Source organism: Culex quinquefasciatus, chromosome 2, assembly GCF_015732765.1.
Source record: "Culex quinquefasciatus strain JHB chromosome 2, VPISU_Cqui_1.0_pri_paternal, whole genome shotgun sequence".
In the NCBI taxonomy this organism is placed as follows: domain Eukaryota; kingdom Metazoa; phylum Arthropoda; class Insecta; order Diptera; family Culicidae; genus Culex; species Culex quinquefasciatus.
Window position 1 is genome coordinate 156822080 of NC_051862.1, and position 19657 is coordinate 156841736.

General features: G+C 37.7%; 1 protein-coding gene across 5 annotated transcripts in view; it reads left to right on the top strand.

Moving 5' to 3' along the window:
• LOC6037382 (protein gustavus) overlaps nucleotides 1–19657 on the top strand; it is a 230984-nt gene that overhangs the window by 183657 nt on the left and 27670 nt on the right. Inside the window, exons 1-2 of one of the 5 annotated variants that reach the window (XM_038257958.1) lie at nucleotides 17497–17584; nucleotides 18256–18461. The exons of 1 other annotated variant lie outside the window; for it this stretch is intronic. In XM_038257958.1, the coding sequence (XP_038113886.1) occupies nucleotides 18442–18461 (20 nt within the window). In that variant the 5' untranslated portion in view covers nucleotides 17497–17584; nucleotides 18256–18441. Of the gene's footprint in view, nucleotides 1–17496; nucleotides 17792–18255; nucleotides 18462–19657 lie in introns of those variants that run through there. 3 more of the 5 variants (XM_038257956.1, XM_038257955.1, XM_038257957.1) reach the window with 3 other exon arrangements.

Genomic DNA, 19657 nt, shown 5'->3' on the forward strand with positions numbered 1-19657 from the left:
ACAACAAAGAGCACCTCTATCCGACGCTCCGTATTGAACTGATTCGAGTTCGAAGAAAACCATCGAAATTTTGTATATATATAGATTGCATTTTAAAGCTTTTTTAAGAAATATTCAAAAAAGGGGAAAAATTACATCTATAGGGAGAAAATGACAAAGATACTTGACTTCTTGAAAAAAAATGTCTTTTTAAGTAAAATTATCTGTTTAGGATAAAAAGCTATGCATTATTAATCTTTACAAAAAATAAATACTGTATAAAAAATAAATTTAAAAAAACCTGCAATAATTATGCCAAACGTCCATTATGCCAAACGTTCTTGATGGTTTTTGAACGAGTTATGCCAAACGTCCATTATGTCAAATGTCCATTATGCCTAACGTCCCTGATGTCTTGGACGAATTATGCCAAACGTCCTTCTTGAAAACCCGTTATGCCAAATCTCGGATTAGTTTTCAAAATGCCGTAAGAGCCATTGGTAAACAAAGTACTTTTTGCATCGATATTCGACCTACTTATGAAAAACCAATATCAATCATGCTCGAGATTGTTCATCTACACGTCCTTCAAGTGCCCCATACTTGAAAAAAATGAAATTTTGTTTCATTTTCGAGAAAAACGAAAATTAGTGTCAGAGGTCACAGTGGCTCTTACGGCTTTTTGAAAACTCACCCGAGAAATGTCCATTATGCCAAATGGGATACACCCAAAACACGGCATTTTAAAACGAAAAAAATGTTCTCAATGAAAAATTTACCCTTCTGGGTTAATGTAGATTCGAAAAAAACATTAAATTTCCCTTAAAATGACATGTTCCAAAAAAAATTATAGTTGAGTAACGGAAAATGGCAGAATTAAAAAAAAATATAGTGATCAGGGACAAAAGTTACCCCTTAGGACAAAGTTTCACGTAAATCGAAGAGGTGTCGGGGCATCTGCGGTGTGAGTAGGTGGAGAATGAACCAATATGCATATTTTTTGTAATTGTAATTGTAATTTGTTATTGTGATGATCTGATTAGTTGCTAAAATAACAGTAGCATTGGCAGGAAAATGCACTGAAAATAACATAAAAATAATAAATGTTGACCTCGTGATAACTAATTCCCTTGCTTGTTGTTGAGCTCTATTGAAATAACAACATTTGGTTTTGATGTTATGTATTACCACCTTATCAGGTTACTAAACAATAAGAAATCTATCATTTTTGGAGAATTTTATGGAACAAACAGTTCAATTCAGAATCAAAATGTTACCTGTTTGATTTATTCTTGATAGTTTCACAGCATCTCATTGTTTAGTAGCGAAAAATAATAATCATTGAATAATTAACTTTGGTGATGATTCATCGATTTTCCCAGAGCACTATAAAAATCTCAAAAAGGTCCCAACGTACGACATCTCTACATCCTATCGTCTTTTATTATCTCCCCTCTGCAAAAGCACGTGCACCCAAAAGTTTATCATCCTCCAAGAAGGATAAGAGAGCGCAAGAGTTTTTCGCAAAGCGAAAGCTTCTCCAGGAGCTCTGTTTTTGTTTTCGATCTTCTTCATCAACTTTGTCGTCCTGCTGCTCTGCCCTGCCATCAATTCTCATTCTCGTGCTGATGTTCTCCGTTGGTGTGTACTGTTTTGTTTTTCCCCCAGGTTCGTGTGTGGTGCACTTTTACCACACACTTTTTGTACTATTTTGTTTTTCCATCCTCCTCCTCCTCCACATGCACACACTCACACACGTACACGAACCCCCGTGAATTGCTCGCCTGGGACGCCTGCAGGTTTTGCTGAATTTCTCCGTAATCAGTCGTAGCTCCAGCTCCTCAGCTGTGCGGTCAACAGCTGTGTGCTCGGCTCGGTATTTGTTCACACTTCTCTCGAAAGGCCGATACAAAGTGTAACACACACACACACACGTGCACACTTTCTCGTCGAGGGGGGTTCACCGTAGGAACCCGTAATTGCTTAGAGATTCTTCTCCCCGGTCGTGAAGGTTCAGTCTGCAGAACCTGCGGGAACTCGCCGCCAGCGAATGTGTAACGTGAAAGCCAAGTTAGTGTTCTAGTCGTCGTAGAACGGACACACACACAGATATAGACGCACTTCTTGTGCGCCACTTCATCCCAAGTGCCCCATTAGTTCGATCAATAATTCATGTATATTCAATCGTGGAACGGTACAATCGACGACGGCGACGACGGCCGAAGCAAGGAGCCTTCAACAACGGTCAGGACGACGCGAAAGACCAGCTCGAAACCGCAGCATCAGCGAATGAGGTAACCCCTACTGAAATGTTTAGATGAAAATACCGTAGAATTTACAGTTATTCTACAGTACAATGTATCGTTGTTCAACAAACTACTGTAGAAAAATTGTACAAACCATACAGTTTATGGTCACTCTACTGTTCCTCAATAGTACTCAAGTTGTTCCCACTCTCATCGGGAACATCTCCCCGAGCATTATTTACCGATTTTAATGCTGTTTCGCCGCAAAATGCAATGGGTTATTGCTGTCATCATCATCAACGCGCCATCGATCGATTGCGGGATGCTGGCTGGAAGGACATTTCGCTGTATATGCTGCGACCTGGGCCCATTCATTGTTGATGAACTAAATAGAACGTAAATAGCTGCTGCTGCTGTCGGTGTCCATGATGAGTTTGCGAGACTGCGGTCGGTGAGGGCTTTCCTGGTACTCTGGATGTTCGCGCAACGATAGGACAGGACACACTCTCTGTTTGTCACAAATAGCCGTTAACCCGTTTCGAGCTCATGGTGGTGGGGTCGATAATTAGTTCTGAATGTTTTTCGCTGCGTACTTAATCGAAAAACAACCGCGATTGAGTTTACATTAAAACCAGCTCGTTTCGGAATTGATGGTTGTGCTTGTTTACGGGACTTTTTCTGTGATTCTGTTTATCTTTAGTAAATTGTAACAGTTGGGTGACACTTGCACCAAATTTAGCTAATATTATTTCTAGTTTTTGTCTTCCCCTTAAAAATTCAGTTATATCCCATTCCCCAGAATTTCATTTTCCAGGATGCCTTTTCCCTGAAATCCATTTACACTCAAACCCCGATGGTTTCACACCAATTGTTGTCAAACGAACGGGGCTACTTTTTAGTTTGACACCCTTTTTACACGGTGCTCACACACACTACCAAATGATTGGTTTGATAGTAAGTGTGTGTCCCTGTAAAAAGTGACAGTTCGTCACTTTTTAGTTTGACTTTGACCTACCAACGGGGTACAAACTAAAAAAGTGTCAAACGAAAAAGTGACCAACCACCGGGGGTTGAGTGTACCAATGAACCTTTTCCCAGAATCCAATTCTCCAGATTAACCACTCCCCAGAATGAACCATTTAGCAGAGATGTTTATTGTTGTTGTTTTACTAAAAGAAATAAGTTGAAATATCTACGACATTGTATAAAGCTATGGAAATTAACTTTTTTCTTTTTAATTGAGAGTTTGAAGTATTTTTTTTTTAAATTTCAAGATTTATATATTTTTGGAGAATAAAATTCTAGGAGATGAACCTTTTTGACTAATCGATTTCTGGGGACTCTGACGAGTGGAATTCTGGATTGTTAAAATAAAATAAAGATTTTTGTCGGTAAAAAGCTTATAAATTCGAATAAAGATTAGCATTTTAAAATCAAATATAGATTTTTTTAATCTTTTAAAAATGTTTAATGTGGTGGCCCAAGCGTAATACTTTTTTTTAATTCATTTAGTTGCTTTTCACTTTTAACCCACTAATATTTTTTTTTATTTTTGTTCATGAGGTCATTTAGAGCATTTTTTATTCTGCAAAAAATTGTTATTTTATGTTTCTTTTGTTAAATTTATGGTATTTTTAATTGCATCTTGTTTAGTTTATGTTTGTTTCAGAGATTTTTTGGCTTGTTCTACTAAAACGCAACATTACTTCATATTTTTTAGCTTTTTCATGTTTGAACAGCGTCGTAGCCAGCCTAGGGACTGGTTTTTGAAATACAAAATACAAAAAAAATAATTTAGATGTAAAATTAAATTTAAAATCGAAAAGTGCACCGTATTTGAGTTCTAGCCAGATTGAAATTAATGTATTCAACAATATGTTTTTTTTTCAGTTTTTGAAAAAAGTGTCCGTCTGAGCCTCAGACTTAAAGGACCACTTGTGGCCCTGTTGGTTAAAACATCAAATCAAATCATATTTTGACCCCGGAGATTTTTCCATCGTTTTTTTTTTTTGATAAAAATCACCTATAAATGCAGCCTGGTGTTTGAAATTTGGCCTGCGATGTTTCAATTTTTTAAGTTTTAAAATTGCATCCAAATTTCTGCAACTTTTGACCCTATGAATTGAATTTAAAAAAAAAAAAAAAACAAAAAAGTTTGTTTTAGAGCTCTAAAAGTGACCCAAACATCACGTATCTTTAAAACATAACCCCGACTATCTACGTTTAAAACACATTTTTCTAAAGGTTTGCTCAGATGCTTTCTTTAAATTTGGTCGTAGAAGGCGTTGATTGCGAGATAAAATGTTGACGTCGTGAACAAAATTGCTTGGATTGACTTTATAAAAGACATAAAAAATCCAAAAATATTCCTAAAAGTAAAATTTTCGAAAACATTTAAATCTTTTTTTTCTTATTTTCAACCAACCTCAATTATTCTTAAAAATTAATTTAAAAAAACTTAAAAAAGGCGCGCCTTATTTTTTTTAAAAAGTGCTTTTCGATTTAGATTTCAGTTTTACATAAAAAATATTTTATGATATATACCTGGATTTATTTTTGAAAAGGTCCAATAAACCAAATGTTCAGGTTTTGCTTTTTGGATGTTTTTTAATACCCCTGACTCAAGGCGGTTTTAAAAACACCCAAAAAGCAAAAACTGAAAAATTGGTTTATTGGACCTTTTCAAAAAAAAACTCCAGATATGATTATTTGAAAAAAAAATCGAATTTTGGTACAGTCCAGACTCGAAAATCCGAAAGCCTCGGAGAATATTTACTTCGGATAGTTGAATCTTCGTAAAATCGAATCACGAAAAACATTTTTTTATTTTTTTTTTTATTTTTTTATTGTCGAGCTTAAGTATGATCCCTTAACTACTCTAAAAGGGTTGACACAAACGGATTTAGTCATTTTTAGGGCAATCAACAATAAAAATTTGACTAAAACGGTGTCGAATAATTCAAATTTTAATGTAAGAAAAAAGATTAATACGAAAAAAGATTTTTTGTTGGTGATTCGATAATCCAAAGTCCCATACAAACCGTAGGATAATCGAAACTACGGATAATGAAGGCTTCAGATACTCGAGTCTGGACTGTATATCAATCTAACTCGAAGTACCATGTTCTCCATCGAAATGAGTTCTCTGTATGTTATGATGAAGACGCATGGTGCTTTACGTTCAATTAATGTACCGGATTCCGGAAAAAAAATCAACAAAATCATGTCACGTAATCGTGTTTATGAATATTCACAATCTTTGGATATGTTAAGTTAAACATCCTGAAAAATAAAAAAAAAAAGTTCAGCTTGGAGCTTTTTTGTCCCAAGACCTTCAGATCAGCATTTTTTCTCGATTTTTTACAAAGACAGGTTTTCAATTATTTCTAGCAGGAAATCGTGAAGAGATAAAAAATTAAAGTTAAAGGAACTATAATTTAATACTGGACACTATTTTTACTGTTCAAAATATCGGAAAATTTACTTTGGATCCTTGATCTGAGACCAACATTACCCCTTAGAACATCGATTCTCAATCTTCTTCTAAGCTGGTACCCTCTGCCATGTAAATCAAGTAGGTCTCGTACCCCCGTTGAGAATCGCTACTTGAGAGCAAAGTTTCAAGAAAATTAAAGAGGGTTTGTGCAACTTTTTATGATTTTGTATCTGAATTTTTTAATTTGGATCACAGATATTTTGACTCAAATGACGTTTAGATCCATCAAAGAACCCATCATTTGAAAGGTAATCAGAAAATAAAAACAAATAACGTTCACCCAAAATTCAGAATCAAGATAATCGTTCTCTCAAAATTTATTGAGGGCTCAGTGCCAAAATCGATAGAATAATGGTACCAACTCACACCATCATAACACATGAGTTCATTCGTTAGTTGAATCAATAAATCTCCAACAAGTGTCATACATCGACTTCTGACTTCTCCATGGTCATCAAGCCGTGGTGGCCGAGGCAGCTAAGTCATTGGATTGGTTTGTCAAAGGTCTCTGGTTCGATTCCCGTTGTCGACACTTTTGGTTTTTTGTTTGACGGATGAACTTTTTTTGCAAATGAACCTTGAGAGAATAGTTCTATCGCCCATCTCGAGCTGTTTTCTCTGCGTCCGTGAATGGTACCACTATTCTCTCGACTCGAGACCATCATTCTCTCGGACTAGCGCTGCCAGTTTTGGGTGTTTGATAGCTTAAAATTTACAACATCAAGTTTTAAAGAATTCAAAAATTCATTTCAAATTTTAACAAAGTTGCATTAAATCCGTGGCTTCAATAAAGCTTCCATCAAACCGACATCGCTGCCTTCATTCTCGCCGCATATTACATTACCACCAACCCAACAGCCAGAACATCGGAAACGAGAAGCATAAAATGAGAAAATGAGCAACATAACAGCCTGAGCCGAGAGGCTCGATGACGAAAAACTCGTCGGGCACAAAATTCGCCAGCCTGGCAAACATCGGCAACGTTGCAACGCTCTCTCTCTCTCTCTCTGTGTGAGTGTGTCCATGACGAAGGCAGGATACGTTGTCAGATCAACCGTCCCGCCCCGTCCCATGTCCCGGTTCCCCTCGGTCGTCCTACGGTCGAGTAACAATCGATGCATGAATGAGTCGTCGTCGTCGTCGGCTTTTGGACCGGTGGTGGTGGTGGTTCTGCCCGAAAAGGACCCTTCTTCCTGGATTTTCATATTCTTCCTGCCGTCCTTCTTGCTGGATGGGGTGCTGTTCTTGTTATTGTTTCGTCTGTTTTTGCAAATTACACACCTGATTTCGACCGCCTTGGCATAATTGGCAACATGTGAATTTGGTTGTAAGTTTGCATGTGTGCGAGGGGGTCTTTTGGTCGTCCGGTAGTTGTTAGTTGAAATTTATGGACACAATTATAGGTTCCCTTCGGAACTGTAAAGTTGGGAGGCAATCGAATCTATGCCTTGTTTGAGGGCAAATTTATATTTGATGGAAGTGTGCAATTTGGGAAATGGTTGCCACTTGCAACAACTTGATTTTCCTAAATTTGAGTTACATTTCAAACAAAAACAACAACACCAGAGGTCTTCAAAGAGTTTGTAAATATCACTTAGGTGGTCATAACTTAAGACGGGGTTACCAGATCTTTAAATTGAATTTATCATTTTTAAGATTGGTTACTAGGCTAGTGATTTTTTATATTCAAAAACTGCAATTTTTGCAATTTTTAAATTTCTCAGATATTTGCTGGAACTTGAAAATTGTTGTAAAAATAATGTTGAAAATGTTTTGTCAAAATTACAGAGATTATTACTACATTATTTGTATTATTTTTCAATCAGCTTTAAATTTGTTCATCTATTTCATAAATCTTTTGCCATTTTTTGTTGTTTTTATTCACGTGAGATTGCATACCGATTATCAACCGAATAGAACTAAAGTAAAGATTTGAGTGAAATATGTAAAACTAACTTATAACAGGCATTGCAAAACAAGTTTGATCTTGTTTAATGACAAGAAAACATTCAACTTATTAAATATTAAAATGATGAATCAGCAAAGCGCATGCTTATTTTTTACACCGTTTTCGTTTTCAAAATATTCATGATTTTTTTCCTTGGCCTTTAATTTTTTTTCAATGCCGTGAAGTGCTGTGATATTTGAAATCTATTGTCAAATTTCTTCTCAGTGTATTTAAATTTATGTATTTTTTTTTTAATTGAACACCTAACGGAATTTTTATATGGCCTTTTCGATGCAACGTTTAAAAAAATGTATAGTACATTTAGAGCATTTTCTAAAGATATATTCGTCACAATATTAAAAATAATGCAGATAATTGATGTGAATGTTAAGCTTAAACCATTTTATAACACTCGAACTTTTTTTAATGACTCATCTACTCTGTAATCAATTTTTAAAAAAAGAATTAGAAAGACTGTTATTCAAACCTTCAATGAAATTTCACATTTTTTGCATTTTTTTACATATTTTAAAATCTCTGTAAAACGTGGACAAAATGCATGTAACGTAAGAAAAGCTTTAAAAAATTAAAAATTTAGTTATCAATGATTTAAATTTCTATATTTATTTTTTAAACATCACATTTTGAATTAAAAATTGCATTCTTTTATATTTTTTAAGAATTATCAATGAAAATTAAATAAAAAATCTTAAAAAAAATTGTAAGAAAGGTTATTTTTGGAATAACTGAGTGGTTGGCCATATTACGAATTCCACTGGGGTACCTGGAACCGGTTCCAAAGTGGCCAGGACGGTTCAAAAATGATTTTGGACAATATGAATGATATCCTTGTTAAAAAATGGCGAACTTTGACACCCATATTGCTTCAACAAAAATAATTCTGGAATAACTGCGTGGTTGGCCATATTCCGAGTCCAATATCGGTTCTGGTGATCATAAATGAAAATGATTTTGGATGCGCTGTAATTTGAATCCTGTTTAGCTGGTTTTTGTTTGATAAAGTATTGACCACTCCGTAGATTCCCCGGAATTCTCCGGAACCGGTTCCGGGTTGGCCAGTGGCATCCAAAGCATTCCTAAATACCAGTTTTGAAGTGGTGCTTTAAAATCATGAATTTTGATACCCATATTGTTAGGTTCATAACTGGAAACTTGCGTTACAAAAGCAAAATACTCTATTTTTCAAAACTACGTTGTTTATGGACCACTCAGTTTTCTTAAAATTCATCCAAATTGCATCAAACTTTTACCGAATATTCAAAAACATGTATACAACAAGCTTACATTCTTGAATTTTTGATATCCATCGTTAAACAATTCTAAAAAATCAAAGTGTAAAAAATATTGGCAGGGTGGCAAGTCAAGTTTCCCCTTAAATGAAATTTCAACATGACATTTTTTATTAGAAAATAATTAAAAATTTCGAGTTTCTTATAAATGAGAGTAAATTGAATTCATTTAAGGGAGCGGCTGTGGCTGACTGGTTACGGTGTTCGCTTTGTAAGCGAATGGATCTGGGTTCGATGCCCATCTGCTCCCAACGAGAAAGTTAAGAACACATAAAATTTGAAATTGAACGAAAAATCATAGTCGCTCTAGGCGGGGTTCGAACCCCCGTCCTATGGATTGGTAAGCAAAAATGCTAACCACTAGGCCATGACGACTTGGTGAGCTTGGACTGGAATTAGGAATACTATTACAGAGAGCGGGTTGTGGCGCTATAACCACGGCAAATAGTGTCCAGGGCATTCGTGGAAATACAATGTCCCATCCCAGAGGGTCCCGGAGTACCAAACCTTCTTAGCATGGTGCTCCCAACGAATACAACCAAAATCTCGGAGCGTATGGTGGTGTGTCCCCACGCTTCTTCCTCCCTGTCGATTCAGAATTGTGTTGTTGTTCGAACACTCAGTGCTCAAACTCAACCCAATTACGAGTCATCTCTGCGATACGGCTTTACGCAGTAGGCCTGGCCGCTTTAACGCTTGTGTTGTTTCAATGCATTCCGATGCAATGGCGCACTACAAATGTTAATAAATGACAAGAAGAGTGCTAGGCGTCATCTAACCTAAGGCACTCTCCAGGATCCCTTCGAAAGATTGGCTGCGCTAGGGTCTGATTAGATTAGATTAGATTAGAATGAGAGTAAATTGAATTCATTTATTCGTTTACATATAAATTTCAACGAAAGAGTTATTAAAATTATTTTTATATATTTTCACTGATTGTTACAAGTTTTAGTTGAGATTACGACATTTTTTCAAAATTGATAAATAACTTTTATTTATTCAAAGGATCACTCTCACTTCTGTGAGTTATAACATGGTTCTTGAAATATTAAAACAGATTTCCTTTAAAAAATTCTCGATACTTTTAGTTTCGAAAAAAGCACGAGTTGTTCTTCAGGTTTTCTCAAAAGATTATTAAAAAAAATGATTTTCTTCTTATGGAATTGAACATTGAGAATTTTGTTAGGTTTTGCTGAAATGCTGAAAATCAAATGTAAGAAGAAATGCTGAATTCGTTCAAACTGGAATGTTTCTTTTAATAAAATATTCATTCCATTCAACATTGTCAGTGCAACGAATAGGTTATTCAATATAAATATTTGATTTGCGTATAAAATTCTCTACGATTTAAACAATTTAAAAATGGTTTGGAACATTATTTATTTTTATCAAATTATGATATTTATGAATTTTTACCAAAAAAATTAAAATCAGGAAGGAACGGAACGAAGAAGGTTGAGAAAAACTGTTCTAGGGGATTTTAGAAAATTTCATTCGTGAAATAGAGGTTATATAATGCATCTTTAACTACTTCTAACTTTTTCTGTATCTTTTCTGTACACAATTATTATTTGGCTTATTTTAGAGTACCACAAAATTGTCATGAAATTTCCTAATATTGGCCGTGAAAAATCACTACAAATCTTCAAATTTCGCAAAAAAAATCACGGAACTTAAATTAAATTATCATTTATTTTAAATTATTAATATAACAATGAAGCAAACTTCATTTTATCTCAAATGAACTAAGTTTGAATCATTTTATTTTTTTTGTAATTCTCTTTCGAATAAAATGGTTGTTTATAATATTTTAATTATTTCGTTTAAATGTATGGTTTCCTTCTCCATTGAAAACTGACTGTAATTAACATATAAAGGCCTTGCGGATGAACAATTTGTTGAATGTAGTTATTTTTAGGCATTGAATTAAGAAAATTATTAATCTTCACGGAATTTCACTACAATTTCCAAATTTCATGCTGTCCACGAAATCGTGAAAATTCACTAACCCTATCAGTTACTTATACAACACTGAGTTGAACTATTTAAAAAATTACAAAGTAGTTTATGCAACTAGTTGCAAATGATGATTTTTCAGCAGGAGTCGTGCACTTTTGTTAAGAGTCTCTGTCAATTAGGTGTGGTCAACTCCGATGACAAAACAGCATCGAAAAGTATTACTTTTCGATACAAGTGCTGAAAAGTTGAACTTTTCGGCACTCAAATGCGTGTTTTATGAACTTTTCGGCAGTGTTAGTTTTGGTGATAGGTAGAAAATGTAGTCATTATAGAATGACAGCAAAAGTAAATATTTTCAAATTGAAATTGCAAAACAGTATTTAATCACTGTGCCTCTAACCCAGTCGGCTTGGGTTCGATCCCAGACGGTCCCGGTGGCATTTTTCGAGACGAGATTTGTGTGACCACGCCTTCCGTCGGATGGGGAAGTAAATGTTGGCCCCGGTCTAACCTACACAGAAAAAAATAATGTAAATTTGGAAGCTTTAATTTTGGAAGGTACAATATTACCTCTTTAATGATGTAATTTTACCTCAATTTAGACTGAAAAAGTGACATTACACCAGAAAAGTGGTAAAATTACACATTTACAGAGGTAAAATTACTCCTTTTTTCTGACATAAAAGATGTACCCCTTCCCAGATGTAATATTACCATGATTTTTTTTTCTGTGTAGAAGGTTAGGTCGTTAGCTCAATCCAGGTGTAGGAGTCGTCTCCCTGTGTCCTGCCTCGGTGGAGTCGCTGGTTGGCGTTTGGACTAACAATCCAAAGGTCGTCAGTTCGAATCCCGGGGTGGATGGAAGCTGAGGTGTAAAAAGAGGTTTGCAATTGCCTCAACAATCAAACCTTCGGACACCTAGTTTCGAGTAGGAATCTCGCAATCGAGAACGCCAAGGCAATGCTGTAGAGCGAATAATTTGATTTGATTTTTTGATTTTATTTAATCACTGTATAGTGTATGTTTCATAAAACTTGACTGGTTCGCTAAGAAGCAAAGTCACTCAAATATCTCACCAAATGCGAACCACAACGCTTCAGAACCTTTCATCGCCGATCCCGGAGGATGTGAGTGATTTCGACACGAGAAGGAGAATGGGAAAATGTGGCTTAGCCGAACCACTCTCGATAGATGCGAACGGAGCAGCAAGCAGCAAACGCAAAGTTGAACAGGCTAAATTTAATGCCTCTGGTCTGCCGTGGTCGTCGTCGTCGTCGTTGTTGGATTGAGGGTAGTGAACCACAGTCAGTTCGGCTCAGTTCAGTATGTTGAGAGACTGCCTGCTGCTGCTGGCTCGCACAGCTCTAGAGGGGGTAAAAGGATCGATCCGACACACTCAAACCAAAGGCACCACTACACACGTGCGGAACACCAAATCATCGCCGTACCGCGCACACAAAAAGGAAACAAGAATAAAGTGCGTGCAGACAGGAAGAGCATAAATGGTACGCGCGCGTGTGTGTGTGTTTGTTTGTGTGCTGCACACGTCGTCTAGAGAGGCCCCAAAGGCCACACGAGAAAACATAAACGCCACACACCAGAACCGAGAGCGAGCATAAAAAACGAACAGACAACGAAACGAACAAAAAAAACTTAAAAGAGAGAGAGAGAACGCGACGTAGAACAAAACGCCCAAGAGCGACTTCCACGAAGAGGTGTGCGTGCGAGTGGAAAAACGAGAGAGAGAGAGAGCGAACGCCACAAAGAGAAGAGAGCACCAAGAGAGCTTTTCTGTCGTAATTGTTGGATGGTTCGGGTTTGTGGGAGCTTTTACTACCACCACACACCACACTGGATGGTGACGGTGATGGGGACGTGCGGTTGCCCGTTCAATGACGCATTCGTTCTGTAGAATTTTTGCTACTTTTCTTGTTTCGGGATGGGGAAAGTTATGCAATGAGAGAAATAAAAAATCAAACAAAATGCATAGAATTTCGAAACGAATTTTACGGCAATTGAATTTCGAAGGAATTACATGATTGCAGTCGTTTGTTTGCAAAAATATAAGATTCAAAACGTTTGCGAACATCAATCTTTAGGCGAAGTAAAAAAAATCCATGTATTACGTTTAAAAATGCATTTTCTTAAAAAAAATAATATTTTTTTAATTTTGGGACAACAGATTGGAAACATACTTGAAACTTAAAAAGAAAGTTAAGTAAATTCATTGATATTTTGCACCTTCAAAAGTAGCACAACTGTAATATACACTCAACCCCCGGTGGTTGGTCACTTTTTCGTTTGACACTTTTTTAGTTTGTACCCCGTTGGTTGGTCAAAGTCAAACTAAAAAGTGACGAACTGTCACTTTTTACACGGCGCTTACGAACAATATCAAAACAAACGATTGGTAGTGAGTGTGAACTCCGTGTAACTAAAAAACTAAACTAAAAAGTGACCCCGATCGTTTGACATCAGTGGGTGTCAAACCATCGGGGTTTGAGTGTATTCCAAGTATTTTGTGATACTTTATCAACCAAGGCTGATAGACAAAAAAATAAAAAATGAAATGGTCTAATCATATTTTTTTTTAGCGTTGGTCTGATCATGGTATTGGTATTTTAAAAATATCCATATTCAAATATGCTTCTATATTTTATTTTGGATATAATTTTTTCAAACTTTGGTTTTCTATTAAGTTTTATGAGAATTATGAAATTATTGTTAGAAAAGCATAATATTTATTTGAATTCAATGTTCATTTTTATTTTTAAGAAAATTGTGCTTGCCTCCACAACCTCCAAAGAAGCGATTTTGCGTGATCAATTTGTCCTTCCAAGACTCCAAACAATTTTTCTGACAGTAGTTTGTACAAAAATGGCTTTTTAAGTTCAAATTTTTATCTTAGTTTAATTTTTAAAGGTTTAATCTTAATGTCAGTTTTAAGGACTTTTATGATATTTTTTCCGTTTTATGAACTTTTCTGATATTTATATTTTTTTAATTCTATATGCGCTTTAAAATGTCTTTAAATCGATTTTTTTTAAAGAAAAATCACCATTTCTTTTAACGATGCATTTTTTTCAAAAACTTTGAAATATATGAAATAACTTTAAAATTTTCCTGACATTTATGCGCAATAAAAAAAAATTGCAATGCGTTTTTCTGCAATGATGGAAACAGTCCTAACATATTTTTAAATTTTGGCCGATTTTAGCGTGACATACTTTATAGATGACGCCTAACTTTTCTATACAAGAGCTAAAAAGTTGCATTCTGTTGATAATATACTTGATACCTACCTGATATAAGCAGAATTCTTAAGCGGCAAGACATATCCAAAAACATAAGTTTAAAAGGCGTTTTTTGGGTTTGTTGAAATTAAAATTTCGTATCCATAATAAAAATTGCAGAATTTGTTTTTCGATGATCTTCTTAGGCCAATGCAAATATTTTTCAAAGTTTAATAAATAATGAAATTACAAGCCAAAGTCTAAACATTTGAATGCAAAAAGTGTTTTAAAATGTATTTTACACAAGTTCAATTGTTTAGCAATCATTGGTTTTCAAAAAATGTAAGATTTGACGAAAACCAAACAATTTTGCGAAAAAAAAACTTTTTGCGGTACTGTACATCGAAATTTTCCAAAAAATCAAAGTTGTTTTAATTCAACCCAAACATGCTTAAAATTATTCTAAACGCAGAGGAATGCATTTTAAATTGATTTCAGCTAATTTCACTTAAATTTCCATTGAAATTTTGATGTTTTTTTGAAAAAAATTTAATTGTTTTTGAAATTTTAATAAATTTCTCGGGAAATTTTTCATACTATACAAAAAAATAGATGGAGGTCATTATCATACATATTCTTTTTGGGAAAAAATGCAAATTTATTTCGATACACCAAGCACAAAAACGGAAAAATTACAAAAGCGTGAATAAATCTATTTACTGTGCTGCGATAATTTTAATATTTTGGGTACCATTAAATGCGTCTTTCATTTTCAAAAATTTTCTGGTTCGATTATTTTTAAGAAACCATGCGCCTCCATTGAATCTCAAGCATTTTTTCATTCGTGATTCGATTATCTGAAGTGAAATTTTTCCAAGGTTTTCGAATAATCGTGTCTGCAGTGTATAATCTTCGGATCTAAACTGGGGTAAAAAAAACTCAAGATTTGAGCTGCATTTTCCAGCAAATGTTTGAAATGTGCCTGAATCTGTTACAGATTTATGTCAATTTATTAAGATTATGATAAATATGCAATACTAGGATGTAACAAAAATGACTTTTTGGCGGGCATTCAGGGGTTTGTTCCGGTGGGCATACTGAGCCTAAATCCCAAATATGAGCTTGATTGGGCGTAACAGGAGCTGGCGCTCCGCCCTTCAATTTTAAATGGGATTTAACCCGTAAAAAAGATTTTTTCAAAAATGTCACTTTTTGAGGCATTTTGGCCACCAATACGTTTACCAAAAACATCACTGGCGTGTAGGCCAGATCCTTGCGCATCTTTTGATATATATAATATTGAAGTTTGGATCATCCGGCAGCACGGTACAGACCTTCAAAGTTTGGCATTTTTTCGAAAAATCGGTCCCAGCAAAATCAAATGGCGTCTCGGGCGTCGCGAGGTGCGACGCATATCTTTTTTGCCGGGGCCGATTTTTCGAAAAAATGCCAAACTTTGAAGGTCTGTACCGAGCTCCAGGATGCTCGAAACTTCAATGTTATATATACCAAAAGATGCGCAAGGATCTGGCCTACACGCCAGTGATGTTTTTGGTAAACGCATTGGTGGCCAAAACGCCTCAAAAAGTGACATTTTTGAAAAAATCTTTTGTTACGGGTTAAATCCCATTTAAAATTGAAGGGTGGAGCGCCAGCTCCTGTTACGCCCAATCAAGCTCATATTTGGGATTTAGGCTCAGTATGCCCACCGAAACAAACCCCTGAATGCACGCCAAAAAGTCATTTTTGTTACATCCTAATGCAATACACCCTTACCAAAAATTATGATTTTCTGAGTTCAATATCCCACTTTTCATACAAATTTTACAGTTCAACCCATATAACCATTTGTATGGTTGTAAAAAGTAAAGCAAAGTAATCCACTTTAACGACCCCCGGGTCTTTTGTGGTCTCTGTTGCAAGTTTCTGCTCATTTCTAGGCGTCCGAAGGTTATGTGTGGTGAGTCACCCAAAAACCTCTTTTACGCAAATGGACCGACGTTTTACTTCCCCATCCGATAGAAGGCCAGGAGGATAAGGCGGGAATCGAACCCGCGCCCCATAGCAACTTAGGGATCGGCAGCCGAAGCCGCTAACCACCGCGCCACGAGGCCTGCCCGTATGGTTGTACCTGAACCAACCCTCTGGCACCACTGTAAATGGCTAGAACGTTTGACAGTCACCAAAACCTCGAAGAGCCCACGTAGTAGTATTAGTGAAGAGCCCACGTTGTTTATCGTGGGCTCTTCACTAATACTGCTGCGTGGGCTCTTTGAGTATAGCAGTATTGGTGTTGTCTGTTTGTTTACACCAAATCTTCAAGAAACATCACTTTTTGTGTGTGCAAATCTGTTGCGAAAAAAGGTGAGAACTGTTGCTTCTGATTGAGCGGGAAGATTTGCCGGGTAGTACTGGACCGGGGCCTGGCCAAGTCCCGCTGTAGATCCTTCCGAACAACTCGCTGCAATCTCTGGCAGGGATTAACCGACCAAGTGCAGAAACATCCGTGATTCCGGTGATTGTGGCGAAGCTGGTCTGTCCGAGCATCCTTCGATAACCTTCTCCGAGGACTGTCCCACTCCCACTGTCGACTCGCACAGGGAATCGAAGGAATCGCGTGCTTGTGTAGAATCCGACCTTTTGTGGAATCACAAGAAGTTCATCGCGAAGTGGTTCGAACAAATCTGAACTTTTAACTTGCAAAACTGTCTTTATCGCAATTTCGCGGGGCATTTATCCATAGTCTCTGGCGGATAGGGTCCTTCGGGAACTTGTGTTTGGAAATCCGTCCCGTGTCGTTATTTTATCATGGAAATCATTTCAACATTATGAAATTATGCCTTTTTTCACCACGTGGTTTGTTTATTTTCAAATATTGACAGCAAATGCGTTCTTCATCTTCTTTGTTGTCTTCGTGTTCGCGTCGAACATTTAGGTTTCATAAACATGGCCGTCGTGACAGAGGGCTGACCTGAACTCAAAAAGTCGTAGGAAAAGGTGGATACTGAACTCAGAATCATGATTTTAATAAGGGTGTAGAAATTTAATAAATTGTTTTGATAATCTCTTCAAAACCAAAACCATGAAAACTATTCCACCCTGCTAGCTGATTCGCTCGCATTTTCCTCCCATTTCCCTTCGTTCCGTTCGTCATCGTGTTTCGCTCACGCGTTTCCTCGTTTTCCTCTCCATCTCCATCGCCATTCTCTCTCTCTCTCGTGAATTTTCCACCACACTGCGATCGATCACTCGGCTTGTGTTGTGTTCGTAACTCACACACTACTTCTTCCTCCGTCAGCACAGCACACTTTACTTCGGTTCGCCTGGCTGCAGCGTGCTTCTCGTCGCTGGCCAGCTTTAGTCGCGTCGCAGCTATCGAAGGATTTGTTCGTGTTTTTGGCCTCCGCTCTCTGGTCGGTCTCCCCGTGTGTCTGTCAGTCTGTCTCTCGCGTGTGTGTATCTCGCCTCACAGTGTGCAGGCTTTGTGGGTTTGTAACTACTCACAGCGAAATCGTTTGCGAGGTTCGAGGCAGAGCAAGTCCGCGGTGTAGGTTGGGAATTCGGGCGCTCTGGTGCTTCCGGTAATACGGGAAGGAATTTGAAGGAGCGCGCGAGATTGGGTGCGTGTGTGTGTTGTTCCGTGCACAATAGATCATCCAGAGTGTGGGTTATGTGTTGCGAACCTGCGGTGTAGCAAAGTCCCGATGTGTTCAGCTGGTTCAGCGGTTCGGAAACGTGGAAGGATCTAGTTACTTCCTCCCCAGCAAATGCCACTACAAGTATTACGACAGGTCTAAACACTGTGACACAAGTTTAAAACAAGAAAGCTCGCGTGGAGAAGAAGAGCGTTGAAGTGCACACAGTACGCAAGGTTTGGTGAGGTCAACGGGTTCAACCACCGACAGTGAACAGGAGAACATGCAAAGGATTAGCGACAGTCACGCAGGAAGAGCGGTTGAGCGATTGAACGTCGTCCAGGTCTCGGTTTGATGCCGCGACGAAACCGCTGAAGCACGAGTGTTTTTGTGTGTTGAAAAGAAAAAGCCAGTGAATAGTACAAATTTTAGATTTTTTTTGTTCTTAGTATTTTATATTGTTTCGACGGAACGTCGTGAAGAAGAATCATCCAGGAACAACCCCGATACAAGTGTGATATACAAAGAGAGAAAACAAAAGGCTCGGATAAACGTGAAAAGCAATCAACAGTACACCACCAACCTCCCCAGAACAACTAGTATTGGATACTCAACACAGCTAAAAATCATCATAAATGGAATTAGCACGTAAAAGGTAAATTTCCCTTTCGTCCTCGCTGCTTTCCCAGAACTCCCACGTACTCTCCCTCTCCTACCAAGTGTCAAGGGCGAAACCTTCTCGGAAGATACCTGGCCCTCGCTGTTTCCGTCCCAAAATGGCTTCGTCCCCCACGAACACACACTCTCTCTCGCACAAAACCTCTTCCAACAACTTTGTGTGTGGGAAGCATTGTTTAGGACTTGGCGTAACACCAATACACCCTCGTCGCAGCATCCCTCATCCCGAAGATCCTCTCTACCGAGTCGATGTGATAACATCATGACAATTGCCTTTGAACCTCCCAGCGCTGTGCGCTGTGTTGGTGAGGGGTCGTCAGCTATGGCTGATTTGTCCTTTCCGTTTCGGCGAGAAGCCATTTTGGAACCGTCCTTTTTGTGCCGTTGCTTCTCGAGTATCGAATTTTCCACCCAGCAAAAAGGATACACAAAAGAGTGTCTTCTTACGCCTTACGTAAGAAGAACAACGATAAGCGAGCAGGTTTCGGAGGAAACTTGACTCAACTTGAAGGTTATCCGACCAGACACAAACCTTGAAGCCAAATGGATGCCGTTTTTTGTGACGACGAAGTCGTCGTCGTCGTCGTCGAGAGCAGATGATCCTTTGTACCAAGCTCTTCCGTGTAGACACCGCGCGATGATGAAGCACATGGTCGTTGAACGAACTTCCAATGTGGAGAAGAGGCAGCGCACGATGATGAGATCGGTTCTTCTCGATACACGCGCGCTGGAGGTTTTTTGTTTGAAGCTGGGTGAATGTGCTGGCCGAAGGACGACGCCAAGCATGGCGGAACTGGTAGCAGCAGGTCGTCGTCGAGTTGGGGGTCAGATCGCGACCTGTGGCTGCGGAGCTGTGACGATGACCTGTAGACTGCGGTCTTCGTCAATTTTTGTTAAAAATTGGTCATCAAACAATTAAATTTTAGGTTATTAGGTCATTGTGGTTCTAACTCATCGTTTTCGTAAGAGACCTGGCAAATACTTTGTACGGAATTGACATTTGCTGAGGGTGCTGAAAAGTAAGGCAAAATCGCTTAATGCATAAGAGTTTGACAGATAAACGATAAGTTTCACATGGCAAGCGGAACTGCTACCTGGTCGTCGTCGAGTTGAGGGGCGGATCGACGCCGCGACCTGCGGCCCCGGATTTGTGACGATGTTCTACTGTTGGTC